The sequence below is a fragment of the Somniosus microcephalus genome, chromosome 9 (assembly GCF_052327205.1).
Source record: "Somniosus microcephalus isolate GS21.2 chromosome 9, FLI_Smic_1.0, whole genome shotgun sequence".
Lineage (NCBI taxonomy): Eukaryota > Metazoa > Chordata > Chondrichthyes > Squaliformes > Somniosidae > Somniosus > Somniosus microcephalus.
In genome coordinates this window covers 103,637,570-103,658,810 of record NC_140995.1, presented here as the reverse complement: position 1 = coordinate 103,658,810, position 21,241 = coordinate 103,637,570, and the positions used below count along the sequence as shown (strand labels likewise).

General features: G+C 42.5%; 1 protein-coding gene across 12 annotated transcripts in view; it reads left to right on the top strand.

Annotated features, from left to right (window-relative positions):
* asxl2 (ASXL transcriptional regulator 2) overlaps positions 1 to 21,241 on the top strand; it is a 291,236-nt gene that overhangs the window by 117,409 nt on the left and 152,586 nt on the right. For 6 of the 12 annotated variants that reach the window (XM_085996929.1, XM_085996935.1, XM_085996936.1 and 3 more), the window contains one exon: positions 20,869 to 20,951. The exons of 2 other annotated variants lie outside the window; for them this stretch is intronic. In XM_085996929.1, coding sequence (XP_085853055.1) covers positions 20,869 to 20,951 — 83 coding nt within the window. Of the gene's footprint in view, positions 1 to 18,956; positions 19,084 to 20,867; positions 20,952 to 21,241 lie in introns of those variants that run through there. 4 more of the 12 variants (XM_085996930.1, XM_085996931.1, XM_085996939.1 and 1 more) reach the window with 3 other exon arrangements.

Below are 21,241 nucleotides of genomic sequence, written 5' to 3'. Positions count from 1 at the left end.
GACCCAGGCCTGGACCCCGAGGTGGGCCCCATTTCCACTCGGTGTACCAATCTTCTGTTCTTCTACCAGGCTGGGGAAGAGAAAACTCAACCTAGGACTCCCCTCTGTCGGTTATGCCACCTCCAATGCATGGGACAGTGTTTGTGGTGAACAGAGAAGCTCCGCCCCAAACAAGCCCCACAGAAGCTGCGAGGAAAGGCCAGGACCTGGAATATCTGGGACCTGGTCTAATTCATGGTCCTTCCACTACACTGCGGCTAGATTTATGGCAGGAGTGCAGAAGTGCTGTGGATTTCCTGCCCCATGAGCTCCATTCTAATCAATGGCAGATGGTTATAAATCACTATATCCATTGGAAGTAAATCAATATACCACCCTGTAACCTGTACTGTATACAGCCTCTTAAAGGTCAAAAGATTCAAATTATTTGGTTCATTAATTAATAGTTGCATATCCAATCAAATGAAGAGGTTTTACTGGTTAGGTTATACTCTTCAAGAACAGTAATTGGAACCATGCCCATGACTAGATAAAAAGAGGCCACACCTGAGGTTTCCAGATGATTCCTTGTATACCTAGACATGTATACGTACTGTACCAAATTTTTGTTCTTTCTGGAAATCTGTAAAACCAGAGAGGAATAGACCAATTACTGTACTCCCGAGTTTGTTCTCTGTGGGTGGCAGGAACTTCAAACAATATGATCTGTAGGATAAACAAGTGAGCTGTGCAGCTACAATGTTTTCATTAAATGTGGTCCATCATTGGGTACATTCATGTATACAGTAGTATCTACTTAGGGACAGATATATTGCCACAAAGGTTAGCATTTAGTAAAGTGATATTACCTAATATTTGAAGATTATCACCCTGTGAAAATAGTTAAGGGAGGGGAAATATTTTGGGGTTTTTTTTGCTTATATTTTCATGATGTGTTTTATTGATTATCTGTATAAGGAAAAGACTTGCATTTGTACAGTGTCTTATCACTTCTCCCAGAAAACACCTCAATATGCACTGATTTGAGTATATACAGCAGCCATTTTGCACATAGCAAGATCCCACAAACAGCAATGAATTGATCAGTTAATCTGTCTTTGGTGGCATTAGCTGACGAGGTAGATGTAGATGAGGAAAGCCCTTCAGCCCATGTTAGCTAATTTACGCAGAAAAACTTTACGGTCCTTCCATCACCGTATTCAACTGCTTCTTAAGTGATTCTAGGATTTTCACCTTCACTATTCTACACACAAGTTTATTCTATGTATTGCCCACTTTTATTTGTGAAGGAGAACTCACTGACATCTGTTATAAATTTGCCTCTCCCAAATGTTTAGGCTCGAACTTGATATTTTTTCTCCGAGCTGTGACTCCAATAGCTGAAGAGAAATCCTGCAATGTTGGCAGGTGCAGGATGCCCAGTTTTCTAGAATGTGTCAGTAGCATTTAGTCATTTGGAATGTTTCTCCAGCAGTATCTACATTTCTCTTTTTCAATTCTTTTTTGAAGAAATACTGAAGAACAAATTTTAAAAGCTTTATTCAGATTAAGTTTAGCTCTTTTTTTTAAACAGCAAGGCTTCATGTGTGTGAGAGAGCAAGGAAACAGTTCCATTTCAAAAGTCCCCTTGTACTGTACTGAGTGTACACATCCTGCAGCTTTTTTTTCCTGATTGAATTATAAACTGTTCATAATTTTATTTTTCAACTGTGAAAGATAAATTGTGTTTCTGTTCATAACAGTTTGCATGTTTTTGAAAAGAATTTGAAGGTAAACTGACAGTGAATTTGTATAGCTCTTCAACTAAAAGTTGTTAATTTTTTTTACTTCAGAATGTTAACCAAGGTGAGAAACACAGACAGAGATACAGGGTGGATTTTAACTTGCCTGTGGATTTCCAGTGGGAAACTTGGGCCGGAATTTTCTATACCTGGGTGGGTCGGGAGCGGGCGGTCACCGTGGCAGGTTGCAATCCCATTCTTTATTCCATCCCGCTCCTGAGATCGACTTTCCATTAATGGCGCCTATTAAGGCCGCTCTGTGCGTTACCTGGCCCTATTAAATGGTGCAGGTCTGATGATGTCATTGATGACGCGTCTTCAGCGGGATATTTGAAAGGAGTCATGGCCACATTGCATTTGAAGGTTCATCTAGGATAGTGCAGGCACTGCATTGCAACATTGGAGTGTAAAAAGTTTTAAACATGACTGCACAGAGGCAGAGGGCTACACCCAGGTTCTCAGATGACTCCCTCCATGTGCTTGTGGAGGGAGTGAGAGCACGCAGGGACACCCTCTTCCCTACTGACGGGCAGAAGAGACCTCCCCAGCAGATCAAAGGAGCCTGGCTCCAAATAGCAGAGGAGGTCACAAGCAGGGATGTTGTCAGGAGGACCTGGGTGCAGTGCCACAAACGTTTCAATTATCTCAATAGATCAGAAAAGGTGAGTGCAAAGCCACACTCAACTTCATCTTGCTGTGCCTCTCATTACATCCCCATCACTCTGCCTTCCCAACCCTACCCCTGCACATCCTTACTCACACCAACATACCTTGCATGTCCACCCATCCCTCTCTCTCTATCTACATTCTCACATCCCCATCTGACTAACCACCCCTCATACTCACCTTCATCCTAATGCAATCATACCAACTAACAACACACAAGGAGACCACTTGGCATTACCACCCCACTCCATCAGAGTCACCCTCAAGATGTAACCCATCCATTCCTTACGCTCATTCCATCACTCTCACTCAACTTTCTCTTTCCCTCCTTGCAGGAAGAGAGAGCCCACAGGATATTCCCAGCTCTGCTTAGCTGCATGCAGACACTTAGCCTCGGGGGCCATACAGAAAGAGGACGATCCTGGAGGTGCAGCAAGAAGTGCAGGAGGCTTTGACAGGTTTTGCACCCGCCATGTCTGCAAATGTGCAGAGAATGGAGGAGTCTATCTCCAACATGAACACCACCATGTCGCAGGCGATGGTGACTGTAGGCTCTTCCATGGAAAGGAGGGCCACCTGCATGGAGCAGCTAATGTGCCATTCACAGCAGCACATGCTATTCATGGAGAATAGATGGCTATCTATGGAGAATAGATGGCAGATGCTCAAAGACCTCCAGGAGCTATGTCAACGTAGATGTGGGTCCTCATGACCCCACTGCTGTGCAGCAAGGTGCTCTCCAGCTCCTTGCTAGCAGGGAAGTATGGGTGGCCCATGAGAGGGATGATGGTGAGAGGGGACATGGAATTGGGGGTTTCTCTCATTAAGTGCTCAGACTTCTCCTCTGTTGCCGCCCCCCCCCCACCTCCCCTGCCAGTCAGATCCCCAGATGGCTCCTGGGATTGCAATGGCTGAGTCTGCCCCTGCACAGTCGCAGGAGAAGCAGATTTTGGTGGGGCCATCACAGACTCCAAAATTCAGAGGACGTCCACCAAAAGTGTTCATGCAGCCGCAGCAGGGAAGTGAGCAGGCTACCTCTACCTCTGCTGAAGCCATGTGAGGTAGCACTTCGTAGAAGCACGCGTAAGAGAAAGATGAAACACAAGTAGATGTTGGAGTGAATGGTGAGACATAATGTTACCTCCAACAATGGTGATCAGTGTGAAAGGAATGGCGTGGTGTTAATAACATAAGAGAACATAAGAAATAGGAGCAGGAGTAGGCCAATCGGCCCCTCGAGCCTGCTCCGCCATTTAATAAGATCATGGCTGATCTGATCCTAACCGCCAATCTACTATCACAGAACCATCTCCTGAATCTAACAGAATTAGACACACGAAATAGGAGCAGGATCAGGCTACACGGCCCCTGGGCCCGCTCCGCTACCCACAGGGCCATGACCGATCCGAACCTAGACTCATGTCCAAATTCCTGCCCGCTCCCCGTAACCCTTAATTCCCTTTACTTCTAGGAAACTCTCTATTTCTGTTTTAAATTTATGTAATGATGTAGCTTCTACAGCTTTTTGGGGCAGCATATTCCATGAACCTACCACCCTCTGAGTGAAGTAGTTCCTCCTCATCTCAGTTTTGAAAGAGCAGCCCCTTATTCTAAGACTATGCCCCCTAGTTCTAGTTTCACCCATCATCGGGAACATCCTCCCCGCATCCACCCGATCCAACCCCTTCACAATCTTATATGTTTCAATAAGATCGCCTCTCATTCTTCTGAACTCCAATGAGTAGAGTCCCAATCTACTCAACCTCTCCTCATATGTCCATCCCCTCATCCCCGGGATTAACCGAGTGAACCTTCTTTGTACTGACTCGAGAGCAAGTATGTCTTTTCTTAAGTATGGACACCAGACTGTATGCAGTATTCCAGGTGCGGTCTCACCAATACCTTGTACAACTGAAGCAATACATCCCTATTTTTATATTCTATCCCTCTAGCAATGAAAGCCAACATTCCATTGGCCTTCTTAATCACTTGCTGCACCTGCATACTAACCTTTTGAGTTTCGTGCACCAGGACCCCCAGATCCCTTTGTACTTCAGTACTTTCCAGTTTCTTGCCATTAAGATAATAGCTTGCTCTACGATTTTTCCTGCCAAAGTGCATAACCTCACACTTTCCAGTATTGTATTCCATCTGCCAAATCTCTGCCCACTTACTTAGCCTGTCTATGTCCCCTTGCAGGTTTTTTATGTCCTCCTCACTCACTACTTTCCCTCCCATCTTAGTATCATCTGCAAACTTTGATATGTTACACTCGGTCCCCTCCTCCAAATCATTAATATAGATTGTAAAAGAGTTGGGGACCCAGCACCGACCCCTGCGGAACACCACTAGTTACTGATTGCCAGTCTGAGAATGCCAGTCTGAGAATGAACCATTTATCCCAACTCTCTGCCTTCTGTTAGATAGCCAATCCTCTATCCATGCCAGAATATTACCCCCAATCCCATGATTTTTTATCTTAAGCAATAATCTTTTGTGTGGCACCTTGTCAAATGCCTTTTGGAAGTCTAAATACACTACGTCCACTGGTTCCCCTTTATCCACCCTATATGTTACTTCCTCAAAGAACTCCAGCAAATTTGTCAAACATGACTTCCCCTTCATAAAACCATGCTGATTTGTCCTATTAAATGATGATTATCCAAATGTCCTGTTACTGTCTCCTTAATAATGGACTCCAAAATTTTACCTACCACAGATGTTAGGCTAACCGGTCGGTCTATAGTTTCCAGCCTTCTGTCTACTGCCCTTTTTAAATAAGGGTGTTACATTAGCAGTTTTCCAGTCTGCCGGGACCTTTGCCGAGTCCAGGGAGTTTTGGAAAATTATTACCAATGCATCCACAATCCCTACCGCCACTTCCCTCAAGACCCTAGGATGTAAGCCATCAGGTCTAGGTGATTTATCCGCCTTGAGTCCCATTATTTTACCGAGTACCACTTCCTTAGTGATTTTGATCGTGTTTAGCTCCTCCCCCCCCCCCATAGCCCCCTGTTTGTCCAGTGTTGGGATATTCTTAGTGTCCTCTACTGTAAGGACTGATACAAAATATTCATTCAGTGTTTTTGCCATCTCCATATTTCCCACCATTAATTTCCCGGTCTCATCCTCTAAGGGACCAACATTTACTTTAGCCACCCTTTTTCTTTTTATATAACTATAAAAACTCTTACTATCTGTTTTTATATTTTTGGCTAATTTACTTTCATAATCTATCTTCCCTTTCTTAATCAATCTTTTTGTTATTTTTTGCTGTCTTTTAAAGTTTTCCCAATCCTCTATCCTCCCACTAGATTTGGCTACCTTATATGCCCTTGTTTTTAGTCGAATACTATCCTTAATTTCTTTACTTAGCCACGGATGGCTGTCTTTTCTTTTACACCCTTTTCTTCTCGGTGGAATATTTTTTTTTTGGAAGTTGTAAAATAACTCCTTAAATGTACACCACTGATCATGTATCGTCTTACCCTTTAATCTATTTTCCCAATGCACTCTACTCAATTCTGCTCTCATACCTTCATAGTCTCCTTTCTTCAAGCTTAGCACGCTTGTTTGAGATCCAACCTTCTCACCCTCTAATTAAATATGGAATTCAACCATGTTATGGTCACTCATTCCAAGGGGATCCTTTACTAGGACATTTTTAATTAATCCTGTCTCGTTACACAGGACCAGATCTAAGGTTGCTTGCCCCCTGGTCGGTTCAGTTACATACTGCTCAAGAAACCCATCCCTAATACACTCAATGAACTCATCCTCCAGGCAGCCCTGCCCAATTTTTGATTTGTCCAATTAATATGATAGTTAAAATCCCCCATAATTATAGATGTTCCCGTATTACAAGCCTCAACTATTTCCTGATTGATACTCCGTCCAACATAGTTGCAACTGTTCGGAGGCCTATAGACTACGCCCACTAGTGTTTTTTTCCCCTTATTATTCCTTACCTCCACCCAAACTGTTTCATTATCCTGATCTTTTGACCCAATATCATTTCTCTGTATTAGTGATTCCTTCCTTTATTAACATAGCCACCCCACCTCCCCTTCCTTCCTGTCTGTCCTTCCTGATCGTTAAATAACCTGGTATGTTTAATTCCCAGGCATTGTCACCCTGCAGCCATGTTTCTGTAATGGCCACAAGATCATACCCATATGTAGTTATTTGTGCCATTAACTCGTCTATTTTGTTACAAATGCTACGTGCATTCAGATAGAGAACTTTCAAATATGTTTTGTGACACTTAGTTCCTGCTTTTGCCCTTTTTATTACTTTACCTTTTACTCCATACCTTCTGCCCCTTTCTGACACGCTCTGGTTTTTAATTTCCCCACTGCTACCTAAGTCTATGACCTTCTCTGTTGTCATTTTTATTATTTGCTCTCTAGGAACCTCCCCCCCCACTAGTTAGTTTAAAGCCCTCTCTACAGCCCTAGTTATATGATCCGCCAGGACTCTAGTCCCAGCACTGGCCAAGTGAAGCCCATCCCAACGGAACAGCTCCCTCCTGCCCCAGTACTGGTGCCAGTGTCCCAGGAAGCAAAACCCATTTCTCCCACACCAGTCTTTGAGCCACGCATTTAACTCTCTAATTTTATTTGTCCTAGCCAAATTCGCTCGTGGCTCAGGTAATAATCCAGAGATTATTACCCTTGAGGTTCTGTTTTTTAATTTGACCCCTAGCTGTTCATACTCCTTTAACAGAACCAGCTTCCTAGTCCTATCTACGTTGTTTGTACCAACATGGACCACGACAACTGGATCCACCCCCTCCCACTGCAAGTTTCTTTCCAGCCCAGAGGAGATGTCCTTAACCCTGGCACCGGGTAGGCAACACAGCCTTCGGGACTCTCGCTCTCGGCTGCAGAGAACTCTATCTATCCCCCTAATAATACTATCCCCTACCACTGTTTGGAGGAGTGAAGAGCTGAGGGAGGGTGGACTGGCGCAAGACGAAAGCTTCATGACAGCTGCCTGGGAATTTGGTACACACGTGCATGCTGACCTTACTATGGGTGCAGATGAGCTGCACATTGAGGGAGGGAAGCCCTTGTGGTTGACAAAGGCTCCTGGGTAATGAGGGATGCCCTGATGGCCACATGTGTACAGTCGATGACCCCCTGCACCCGTGGGAAGCCAGCCAGAGCGGCAAAGCCGAGCGCCCGCTCAGTAACACTGGCTTCATCAATGGCAAAGTTGATATAATTGATGGACTTGTCAAAGAGGGCATCGGTGACCTGTGTGATTCATCTGTGGATGGCCGACTATGAGATGACTCAAATGTCTACAGCAGATCCCTGGAAGGAGCCTGAGGCGAAGAAGTTGAGGGCGCTGGTGACTTTGACAGCCACTGGTAAGGCGTGTCCACCCCTTCCTCTGGGCAGCAGGTCTTGGTTCAGCAATTTGCAAATGTCTATGATTACCTGGCGTGATAGCCTGAGCCTCCTTTGGTACTGCTGCTCCGTCATGCTGAGGTACTGCTGCTCCATCATGCTGAGGAAGCTCATCCTCTGCCTTTCTACCCTGTGTTGGGATTATTGCCTCTGGCGGGGTGGAGCCCTGTACTGATGGCCTCTGTCCTGTGCAGCATCAGGTGGTTAAGGAGAAGGTTGGTGGTGGTGTTGTTGATGCTGCTGATGTCGGGGCTCATTGTGATCCAATTCTGAAGACCAAGGTGAGACAGTATAAACAGCACCCATTCTGATGTAATAGATGGCAGGTCAAGTAGAGATGACAGAAGCAATCTGTCAATGGTGTGATAGGTTCTACCAATGAGGTGACAGTGGATCCTGACTTTGCTGGAAACACTTGCAACCTCTAGAAAGCTAAATTTGTGGTGACAATGCACTCAGTAACAGTGTCTGCTTTAGGAACGTGATCAGCTGTCAGGTAGGAGTTTTTATGGTACATTTCATGCAGTGCAGTAATGAGGTACATCAATGGCCACTGAACTTCCACGTCAGGTTTACAGACGTGGTTCTCGAGCTGCATGATTTCTGTGGTCATACAGGGAAATTTGAAAGGTAGGGTTAAAAAGACGTTTAAGCATCTGACGAGTACCTCATAATGATCTCAATTACTTCGGCAGCCTCTGCCATTCATATCGCTGACGCGCTGGCAAAAGCACCCGAGGGAAAGGCGCGTGGGGGCGGGATGACGGCAGGTACCCGACCTGCTCTAAGGTTTTTCAAATTTCCCTCCCAACCCGCCTCCAATCGCGCCAGCACGAACCCCAAAAAATTCCGGCCTTGGTGTCAGACAGGCAATCTGACAGCATGGAAGCAGCCCAGGGGACAAAGGAAGTTGTGGAGTGGTAGAGCTGGCTGTCATCAATGCACAGGTGAACACTGACCCTATTTCTGTGGATGATGATGCCAAGCAGAAGCACATAGATAAGGAACGGGGAGGAGATTGGGGCTTAGGGTAAACCCTTGGGAGAATCTGGAGGTGATGATACTGAAAGAAACAATATCAGTACTGGTAGTGACTAAGGTGTCAATGTACAAGACTGATGACATCTTTCTTAAAGTGCAATCAAATGCTTGTCTCCAAGATTATGTTTTTCATGTTTCACCAGAAGAGAAATTTCAAGAAATTATCTGTGGTTCAAATCAGTCCTTCGTGTTTCTGATAGAATCATAGCATGTTACAGCTCAGAAACTGGCTATTTGCCCCATGAAGTTAAGTTTTTCTCTACATGAAGTATCTAGTCTAATCTTATTCTCTAGCTTGCTATTCTTACCTTTAATATTCTTTTTGAAGTAGTTACATATTCTTCTTGTTAAGTGCCGGTATTTCTCTAGCATTTCATTGCAGTGAAACCATCAGAAATCAGATCTTCACACTACATAATTACTTTTCTCTGTCTTCAGTACAGTTCTTGTTCTTTTTCATTGATCAAAGAATTACATTATAGAATCATAAAATGGTTACAGCACAGAAGAAGGCCATTCAGCCTGTCGAGCCTGTGCCGGCTCTCTGCAAGAGCACTTCAGCTCATCCCACTCCGTCGCCCTTTCACCATAGCCCTGCACATTTCTTTCCTTCAGATACTTATCCAGCTCTCTTTTGAAAGCCGTGATTGAATCTGCCTCCACCACCCTTTCAGGCAATGCATTCCAGATCTTAACCACACGTTGCGTAAAAAAAAGTTTATTCTTACGTCGCCTTTGGTTCTTTTGCCAATCACCTTAAATTTGTGTCCTCTGGTTCTCGACCCTTCTGCCAATGGGAACAATTTCTCTCTATCTACTCTGTCCAGACCCCTCATGATTTTGAGCACCTCTATCAAATCTCCTCAATCTTCTCTGCTCCAAGGAGAACAACCCCAGCTTCTCCAGTCTATCAATGTAACTGAAGTTGCTCATTCCTGGAATCATTCTCGTAAATCTTTCCTGCACCCTCTCTACGGCCTTCACATCCTTCCTAAAGTGTGGTGCCCTGAATTGGACACAGTACTCCAGTTGGGGCCAAACCAGTGTTTTATACAGGTTCATCATAATTCCCACTTTTGTACTCTATACCTCTGTTCATGCAGCCCAGGATCATGTAAGCTTTTTTAACTGCTTTCTCAAACTGCCCTGCCACCTTCAACGATTTGTGCACACATACCCCCAGGTGTCTCTGTTCGTGCACCCCTTTCAGGATTGTACCATTTAGTTTATATGTCCTCTTCCCATTCTTTCTACCGAAATGTGTCACTTCACACTTTTCTGTGTTAAATTTCATCTGCCACGTGTCCACCCATTTCAGCAGCCTGTTTGTCTACTTGAAGTCTATCACTATCCTCCTCACTGTTCACTATACTTCCAAGTTTTGTGTCATCTGCAAATTTTGAAATTGTGCCCTGTACACCCACATCCAAGTCAATAATATATATCAAGAAAAGCAGTGGTCCTGGATCCGATCCCTGGGGAACACCACTGTATACCTTCCTCCAGTCCGAAAAACAACCGTTCACCACTACTCTGTTTCCTATCACTTAGCCAATTCCGTATTCATGCCACAACTGTCCCTTTTATTTCATGGGCTTCAACTTTGCTGGCAAGCCTATTATGTGGCACTTTGTCGAACGCCTTTTGGAAGTCCATGTACACTACATCAACTGCATTACCCTCATCAACCCTCGCTGTTACCTCATCAAATAACTCAATCAATCAAGTTAGTTAAACATGATTTGCCTTTAACAAATCACTTCTGGCTTTCCTTAATTAATCCACACGTGTCCAAGTGACTGTTAATTTTGTCTCTGATTACTGTTTCTAAAAGTGTCCCCACTACCGAGGTCAAACTGACTGGCCTGTAGTTGCTGGGTTTATCCATCATATTTATTTCTGAGATAACAAATAAATGTGCATTCAATGTGAATATTTATAGAAACCAGAATCTGAAGAAAGACCAACTACTTACAATTGATCAGGAGCATTTCAAGTACAACCTAACTTGCTGGCTCAACGAACAGAAAGGAATAAAAGCCAATAAGGGGTGGGGTACTTTCAATGCAACCAATTGCTCCACGTGTATTTTTTGTTAATTGCAAAATGGAGCTCTTTTCTTGTATGAGAGATTGTCAATTTAGTGAATCAAGTTTCCACTTGTACTCAAAACTCTGATAAGATGGGTAATACATGATTAGGCCAAAGTTGTCTTGATTTTAAACAGATTTATTTTTCAAGAAGGAAATAGCATTTGACTTCACTTCTTCCAAGTCAGTTTTGCAGAATCTGGCAACTGTTTGAATAAAGAAACATTCCAGTCTCAGTCACTTGGCAAACTCTAAATTAATTCTCTTAAAAGTGGAAATGCATTCTCATCACTTTTTTTCAAATTAATAAAACATACACATCCTAACTGGGTTTCAGGGTAGACTACCCTAGGTCTGACGAGCACTATTTTGCCCCTGTATATTTTGTTGATATTAACTACTCATCATCATGGTAATGAATTTATTCATTCACAGTTCTGCCAATGCAAGTACTTACTTCAGGCTTTGATGTTCCTGAGCAACAACTATCATCTGGAATGTACCCTCAACTAGGAAATAACATTTGTGCTGTAATATCTTCATGCTCAATTCTGTCTGGTGCTGGTAGTAACTCACTCTGCACCTTCAAATCTTGATCTGACGCATTCTCCCATGAACTTGAATGGCTCTGATTTCTGCAGAACATGCCAGTAGCTGTCTACATTATATATGATCTTGGAGACTGGTACTGGCCTTTCACTGTATCGCTGTATTCCAATCTTTCTTCCCATCAAACTTGGTCCTCACCTGATCACCATGTTTTAGCTCTGGGTGTACTCTAACTGAATATTGCTTGTTAAAGCAACGCTGGTAAGCTTACTGTGCTTTAATGTTGGCCTGTTTTATCAGTTTTCTGCTTGGCCATGTTGGCTTCAGAGCTTTGTCCAGTGTAGACACCGTAGTTTCGATTTGTTTTCCTGCCATCAACTGTGTGGGTTCCTGTCATCAACTGTGTGGGTTATTACCTGTAGTTGCAATTGTTCTGTAACCCAGTAAGGATTCTCTTGTTTCAGATTCCTTTTACCCTCCGCCTTTCCATTAGTTTTTGGATAATAAGACGACTAGTGGTGTATATATAAAGCCATACTGAGTTTCAAACGCAGGAAACTTTGCATTCCCTAATGGGTGGCAAGTTCCTTAGGACTACCTCAACAAACATAATCCTGATATTTCCAAACCGCTATTTCAGATTCACACAGATGCGTGTTTTTGTGTTGTTTTGTAAAACTGGTGCTCGTGACATACAGTATATCAATCTGTAGGTTCAGTAACTTCCTCAATAATAGCAGTTTTTGTCATTCGACTTTAGGAACTATTGAGAATGAAACTCCATGGGGTGTATTCATATTGTAAGGGTTGATTTGTCCTTGGGCACAATTTTTACAGGCCCATGCGACATAACACATCTTTGCTACTTTTCCTCCGCTGTCTGTAACAGACCAATTTTGTTTGCTGGTTCTTGACCTAGCAGATCAGATCAAGTTTCTGTTAAAAACTCAGTTCAAATTGCCCAACACAATCTGCCATGAACCGGCGCAATTGGACAGTGTTTTTAACGTAATTAAAAAATACATTTTTTGCTTTAAAAAAATTCCATGATATATTTAAGCGTGGTAATTTGGTGCAGTTTGATTAATACAGCTGAAAATGGGTTTACCAGAAAAAAATAAGGGCCACAAAATTGGAAGTTTTAGCGCCAGAAGTTAAGACCGGTTTTGCTGAAAAAATGGCAGCTGCCTCACTTCTGGCATGGAACGCAGCGGCCACCATTTTGGGCAGGTCGGCAGCACTGCCGTTGCCTGCGCTCGTCGCCCATATTTAAATGATGCAGATCGTGGCATCAATCGGAGTGCAACACTTGAATTGACGCACGATCTGTGATTTTCAACGTCACCGCTCTTGATATCGCCCTCTCCAAACCACACATGGAAGAACGTGCGTGCAGCAGTATGAGAGAGATGCTGCCAGTGTTTCTTAAAGGGACACACACATCATTCAAGTAAGTTAGTTTTGCTTTTGGACTTTTTTTTACACTTTATTGGAGTAGTGGCTTGGTTCAATACATTTAAAAAGTTGTTAGTGTGCAGGGAGTGCTGCTGGATGTTTGCAAGGCTTTGGCTGTTAAATGAAGGCCTCTGAGAACACCACTTGCTCCCAGTCCTGGGGGCACTAGTTGCAGTCCCCCTTGGGCTGCAACATCACATGGAGATGAAGCAGAGGCTGCAAAGGATACAAGCTGCTTGCAGAGGGAGGAGGAAGCAGAAGTGGTGGAAGCAGAAGGAAGGAGGAAATCCAGACAGCCCCTTTCTGGTCGGGGTATCCGGGATCAAATCAACCGCCTGCGGTACCAGTGAACACAACTCCAATTCCCCTTTCAGTATTTGTCCACACCTTAACTTCGCTCTGTTACTGACCATCATAATGTCCTCATGCTGAAATAAATGCCACCACAAAGCAAGCTTTCCAATCCAACTTTATCCATATATGCATCCAGTATTACATCAAAAAATCAACGCATCACCCTTGTGCATTCCCTTAGTGACTGTCTTGTGTATGCTTTTGCCTATCCGAGTGATGTCATGCAGTGCTACCCCAGTGGCTGCAGCATATCTGGTGGAAGGCTGCTGATTTTCAGTGGGGTACACTGCAGATGGCTGAGCAGGATGACCTCGAAGAGCTAGTGGCTGGGGGTGTGAAATCGAGGGACAGTGTTTCTTCTTCACTCTCCTCTTCCTCCTCTTGTTGACCCACTGGCTGGGCAAGCTGGGTTTCTTGGGTGTCTGAAATGAGGAAGGCACAAGGGTAGTGAGGGGAGGGCGGGAAAGCAAGAGCTGCATGCTTACACCATGTGCACCTTGTAATTCAGAAGAGATTGTGGGATGCGAGGAAGGAGGATAATGTATGAGGATACCGGCAACTTGTATTCTTTCAGCTCCGCTGTTGGCCAAGGGTTCAGCCATGCCCCTGCCAAGAATGGCCAGCACCATCTCCTCCAAGGGGGTGAGGTGAAGCTAGGAATGTGAGGTGTGCCTCGTGTTTGGTAGAGATTGTTGGTAGGTGAGTGATGGGGGTGGGCCATGCATTGAGCAGTGTGTGAGGCTAATGGTGCAGTTGGTAGGAGATGGCTTCTGAAGATGCAATTACTGACCTTGATCACTTGTCTGAGGTCATGAAACTTCTTTGGGCACTGGAGCCAGGTCCTGGGGGCAAATTGCGCTGAAAAAACCAGCGCAACTCCTGCCCATGTACTTCGTGGCACTTTCTTCTTGCGACGATTATTCCATTTCTTTCTGTCTTCACACCTAAAATATGACTTTTGTACAAATTTGTGTAGCTCTTCAGTTGACATCTGACCTGCTACCTAACATTTTATCAGTTCTGAGTTCCCCACCTTTTGGATAATTATGTTAAGCTTTACATCTGTTTTCATTTGCAGCTTCTGTGATGGTTCTGTCACAGTCATAGGCCAATTCATAGTGATATTTCTGAGCTTGGCCTTCTAAAGGCTTCATTATAAACCGTTTACCATATGTAAATCAACATAATGAGTTTACTCTTTTGTAGTTGCATTTATATCTTTTTTATTCGTTCCTGGGATGTGGGCATCACTGGCAAGGCCAACATTTACTGCCCATCCCTAATTGCCCTTGAAGTTGGTGATGAGCCGCCGTCTTGAACCGCTGCAGTCTGCGTGGTGAAGGTACTCCCATAATGCTGTTGGGGAGGGAGTTCCAGGATTTTGACCCAGCGACTATGAAGGAACGGTGATATATTTCCAAGTCAGGATGGTGTGTGACTTGGAGGGGAACTTGCAGGTTGTGGTATTCCCATGCGCCTTCTGCCCTTGTCCTTCTAGGTGGTAGAGGTCGTGGGTTTGGGAGGTGCTGTCGAAGAACATTCTCTGGAATGTACAATGGGGCTTGCAGTATCTATACCCAATTACCATATTTTTGCAGGACAAAGTCTTGCATGAAACATTGCCTTATTGCACAGCCTGCTAAAAATAACTTCCTCTGACATAAATTCACTTCACTGCTCAAAAACAGATTAAACTCTTTATTTATTTATTTATTTGTTTGTATGTTGTGCTCGTCTTCATTCTCATGTCTAGGAAATTGCTGTACTATATGTGTAAGACTAAAATTTGGTGGCTTTTAATTATCTGCCAGCTACTAGGAGGCCTTTACATTGTGGCAATAATGGAGGTGCCTCTGATTAAGGTACACCCATCTATTTATTTCTAAAGCAAGAACAGGTGGTTTAAGAAATCTCAACAGTGAGGTCCTGTTTTTACCAAATATATTCTTTTGCAGTTTTAATTGCAGTGATTCAGCTTTCCTCTGCCAATACTCCTGCTAACATACTTATCTATTATTGAGTACTAGAAGTGGCAGAAGGCTTTAAATAAAGAATTGATTTTCTAACTGATATAATCTTTTCAATTATTTTCTGGACGTTCTTGATCCCAACGAACGAAGATTGCACGTAAAACAATATTTCAAAAGCAAAGTTGCTCCCTTGTGGGAAGCAAGTTTGGAAGAAAAACGCACTGGTTCGCACTTGTAAAGTGAATCCCATTGTGCTGTGTTTTGTCATTGTGAAAATGTAGCCTTTAGTGTAAAGGATTTAAATGTCAAAGATATTTAGGTTTAACATTAAACATAACAGCAAGATTAGCTCAATGGTTCTTGGATTATCATACACCTAGTACTTTTTAAAAACATTTTCTGTTGATTTAGAACTTTATTATGCTGCGAGGAGGATGCAGAGAAACTCCAGTATGATTTGAACAGGTTGGGTGATTGGACAGATGCATGGCAGATGCAGTATAATGTGGATAAATGCAAGGTTATCCACTTTGGTGGCAAAAACAGGAAGTCAGATTATCTGAATGGTAATAGATTGGGAGAAAGGGAAGTGCAACGAGACCTGGGTGTCCTTGTGCACCGGTCGCTGAAGGTAAGCATGCAGGTGCAGCAGGCGGTTAAGAAGGCAAATGGTATGTTGGCCTTCATAGCGAGAGGATTCGAGTACAGGAGCAAGGATGTCTTGCTGCAGTTGTACAGGGCCTTGGTGAGACCACACCTTGAGTATTGTGTGCAGTTTTGGTCACCTTATCTGAAGAAGGATATTCTTGCCATGGAGGGAGTGCAGCGAAGATTCACCAGACTGACGGCAGGAATGACGTATGAAGAGAGATTGGGTCGATTAGGCTTATATTCGCTAGAGTTTAGAAGAATGAGAGGGGATCTCATTGAAACATAAAATTCTAACAGGACTAGATGCAGGAAGGCTGTTCCCGATGGCAGGGGAGTCCAGAACCAGGGGTCACAGTCTAAGGATAAGGGGTAAGCCATTTAGGACAGAGATGAGGAGGAATTTCTTCACCCAGGGAGTGGTGAATCTGTGGAATTCTCTACCACAGATGGAAGTTGAGGCCAATTCATTAAATATATTCAAGAAGGAGTTAAATATATTCAAGAAGGAGTTAGATATATTTCTTAAGGCTAAAGGGATATGGGGAGAAAGCAGGAGCAGGGTACTGAATTTGGATGATCAGCCATGATCTCATTTAATGGCGAAGCAGGCTCGAGGGGCCAAATGGCCTACTCCTGCTCCTATCTTCTATGTTTCTATGTTAAACTAATCTTGATGGAGTGTTTCATCAAAAATCCTAAACCTAATATATTGTAACTAATGGTGCAGTTAATGCAGTTTGAAGTTGCACTCAGTGGCTCTGTCATTATCCATTTGAGAATATTTCCACTCCATTAAAAGCATGTGTTAAAATGTAAAGTAATGATTGAAGCTGGAAGAACTGTTCCATTCAGCCCAAACACGTGAGACAGCAAGTAAGATACATTTACATGGCCCATTCTATTTTGTTAATTTGTTTGGAAATGTATAGAATTGGAAAAAGTAATAACATGCCAAACCCAAAAGGTGAAGAGTTTCTATTATATTCCAAATTCATAGCCAAAAACTTCACTCTTTAAATAAATTCAGTGCAATATATGTAAACAGGAATTATAAATCCTATTGTGAAGTTTGTAACCTGTTAAGTCTGCACTTTTTGTGTGTAATTCCAGAAAGTTCTCATCTAATATCCAACAAATAAAGGCAACATTTGTTTTTGGCATCATAAATGTACAACATTGAAGTATTAATTGGACATGTGCAGTTTGTCATTTTGTGAGAATTCTAACCTGCACCCACAAAAGGAAGGGAGTTAAATATTTTCTGTCGATATGTTTGATTAGTAACAAAAATGGTAGAATAACAATGGGACGCGAAACCCTTGGCAGAGGTGTTCTGGCTACAATTGCATAGATAAGAGTGGAATTAAGCAAGACAGTCCCACCAAACTGGATAATGGAGGAGAGGTGTTGGAGAAGCATGGTGTGGTCGACTGTGTCAAACGCTGCAGAGAGGTTGAGAGGAATGAGGAGGAATAAGGCGTCAGTCACACAGAATGCTTTTCATGACTTTGGTTAGGGCCGTTTGTATGCTGAAAGGGGGATTGAAACCTGATTGGAGCAATTCAGTTAGATTGCTAAGGATTGTGGTCCAATGCAGAGTGCCAGAAACACACATTTAACAGACAAAGTGGGTTGTTATAAATGGATTCTCTTTTTGCTATATCTGTGCAGTTTTTAGATCCACATGTATTACATTATAATCAGGACATTGAAGCCTGCACACAATAAACAGGAATTGGTTTTTAAAAAAACAGGTTGGTACAAAGCAGGGTTCATTTGTGCTCTACTTGTTTCTCTCAGTGAACATATAATTCAACCTGTAAACATCAGTTAAGGCGGCAGAAAGGGAATAACTTACAGATGAAAATGTTGTTATCTGGCAGCTAAACCCGAAAAAGTTCTGTTGGGTGTCACAGGCAAGATCTTTCAACTAGGTGATCTTGCTTGAAATTTAGGCAGCTCTATGTACAAATTGTACGTTGAACTACGCAACATTAATAGCCATGAGATAGACATTTGTGTATACACATAGATAACAAGAAAACCCCAAAAGCTGGAAATCTGAAATAAAAAGCAAAATTCTGGAAATCCATAGCAGGTCAGATAGCACCTGAAAGAGAAGAATATTGTTTTTGGTGAAACCTCTCAGCAGAATGGAACACAATTCCATCTTGACAAATGGTCTCCTCCAAAATGCCATGCTGCATTTTTCTTTCAGATGCTGACTGACTTGCTTTTGAATTCCAAGCCTTTTCTGTTTTTATTGCTGTATACATACAGTTATCAGATGATATGAAAAAATGATAGTGACAAATGTCCTGTGTATCCATTGCTTCACTTTGTTATATGTTGTCTTCACCTGTGATAAATCAACTTGGCAGTCACTGTTCTGATTTTAAATGTTACAGAAATCCGTAAAGAACAAAGATTGGTGCAGAGTATAAGACGTTGGCTGTATGTTGTCTTCTCTTAACATTTGTAGTCTAAAATGTCAATTCTCTTGACCTGCCCTTCCCCATTCCCCCCTACCCACTCCTGAACCTCTAAGTTTCCTCATGCCTATCCTTGAAGAATGTTTAGGCTGGATATCCATTCCCAGGCCCCTGCAATGCCAGTTTCTAAGAGGTCGCTGTGAGGTGTGTGGGTGCAACCTGGGGTGCTTAACACTCTGATTTTTTTTTCCTCCATCCTTTTTCTCACAATTGAAGGAAATGGAGAGCCTGTATTCAGAACTTGTCCATAGTGGCATGGGGTGGTAGGGAATTGATACTTCAAGCAGTCAACTATAATCTTGCACTGTTTGGAACTTAATTAGGTGCTTGTATTTATGACTAGTATTTGTGATTGTGTGTACTTTATCATATTCTGAAATTAAGTAACATTCCAAGATTAGTCAGCAGTTGAGATTTTTGAAGAGGAAAGGTGACAGTAGGTAAATTACATAAATGATGCTGATTTAAAAAAAAATGTTTTTTGCATTTGTAGTCGATTATGCAACATTAGATTTGTGCTGGCTACGTCATTGCCTGCACCAAGAAGGAAACACTCTTTTAACCGGCACCTAAATAACCGGAAATCTCTGTTAACCGGCAAAATACAGGAGTAGGTTCAGGTAAGTTTTACTTCATATTAGTGGCAGTTCCTGGATCTGTGGCTGTGTAACTGGGGTTTGTGCACTTGTTGCTAAGCAACAGGGACACTTGGTCTGTGGCTGGAGTTCCTGCACATGTTGCTAAACAACAGGGAAGCCTGGATTTGTTGCTGTGTACGGAGCTGTATACCTCTCTGTAATCCGGACTTTTTGATAAACCGGCACCACGCCGGTCCCGTTGGTGCCGGATAATAGAGTTTCCTGTAGTATGTCCTTTCACATGGCAGTTTTGCCATTGCTGTAAGAAATAGTCATTTTTATTTGTTCAACCCTCTTGTACAATTATGATTTGTCATCATTCAAGCAGGGGGAGTGGTTGGGGGAATTGCTATCTTTTTAAGAAATTTACGCCTTGCACTATCATTCTGATCCCGTGATTCTTTGTCTTCTGTCATCAGCAGCAGACTTGAGTTTTACCTATAAAAATGGTAAAGCTTGCTTTTTGGTTTGCTTATTTTACCACAAGTTTTTTTTTTCATTGCAGTCCTGTAATTTGGCATACATTTTAGTTTCAAAAATTACTGCCAATATGCATTTTTTTGTTGCTCTCAGTAATGGCCGCTCAAGGCTTATCTCAGACGACTTGCATTAGGTCCCCATTCATGCCAGCTCCCGACATGATATGTTCAGTGTTGGGAATCGTTGCCATTGACTGGTAGCCAAGATACATTTCATTATCTTTCACTGTTGAATAGCTTTCAGAAATGTGAAGCCAGCCTATACTTCAGGATGATTGCTTTATTCATGGGAAACTATCCTACCACAGGAATGTTCAAGCTCGATTCTTTCAAGTTTAAAAAGATCTTGAGTTTCAATTCTTCCAAAAAGCTCACTTAACAGGCCAAAGAAATAATTGAATTTAAATAGGAAACATCCTAGGAAAAATGAATTGGCTGAGCGATGTTCTTTCTAACTCACAGGAAGAAGCCGTCAGGCTTCTCTGTGCCCCACACAGATCCCGTTCTGGCGCTACTCACAAACCTGCTCATTTGTTAGACATTCTCAGTGTCAGTGTGAGGGCAAAGTGTGTGTGTTGTATTAGGAGTGGACTGCAAGCACTTTCTATTGAACTCTGGACTCCGAATGTGAAAATTCACATTCTTGAGATATACAGCCAGTTTCATAGACGCACTGCCTCAGTTGCCTCGTGGATGAAGGCAAATCTTAATTCTATGTGGAGGTTGAAATTCTTTCAAAGAATAAGGAAAATGATACCTGTGGTAGGTAATTAGCATTTTCCATCACAATAAAATTGGTGAGTAAACTTTTTGTCTGTCTTGTGTTTACAACTGTTTTTCTCACTTGTGCTAAAATGAACTTTTACTGAAAATGAATAAATTGTTATACCTTTGACTGGCAGAGTTCTATGTTTTGTATTCAATATAACTGATACGGTCTTACTTCATTAAGTGGAAGTGGACACCTCTAAGTATTGAAAGCCTGGATTTTCTCTTACTAATTTCTTTGGAAGGCAGTTTTCATTAACTGAACAACAGTTTAAAAAAAAACTATTTAAAAAAAATAATTCTGTGCAATGTAATTTTCTATCTATTGAATACCATATCTTAATCATGTTTCATTGTTTAATAATGTCATGTTTTTAAAAAAAAGTATTTTTTGTAACTAAAGTAGAGTATTTCTAAGTTAGCTTTTGGATTATTAGATATGTACTGGATACTCCTCATAAGTGTGGTTACCACCCGGGAATACACAGTTGAAGCTGACATTGCTGTACATCTTTATCAGGTACTGGAGAAGTACCCAAACACACCAATGAGCCACAAGGAGATCTTACAAGTCATCCAGCGCGAAGGACTCAAGGAGATCAGGTGAGTGCTTTTACAATCCCTTTTTGTAAATGGCAATCTCCATAAAACAGAATTAAAGGCCATTATTTCACTGGATAGAAGACCTACATAATCATATACATGTATTTCACACTCATGAGAAAAAAGCAGTACATTTCTCAAGTTCAGGCCAAGTTTACACATCCAAGAACGTGTTGTTGCCTCACAACCACATGAGCACCTATTGTACCTCTCCTTGTTTGAGACCCTGCAATCAGTTTTCTATTCTGTCCACAACACAGACTGCTCTGGTCTAAGTCACAAATAACATC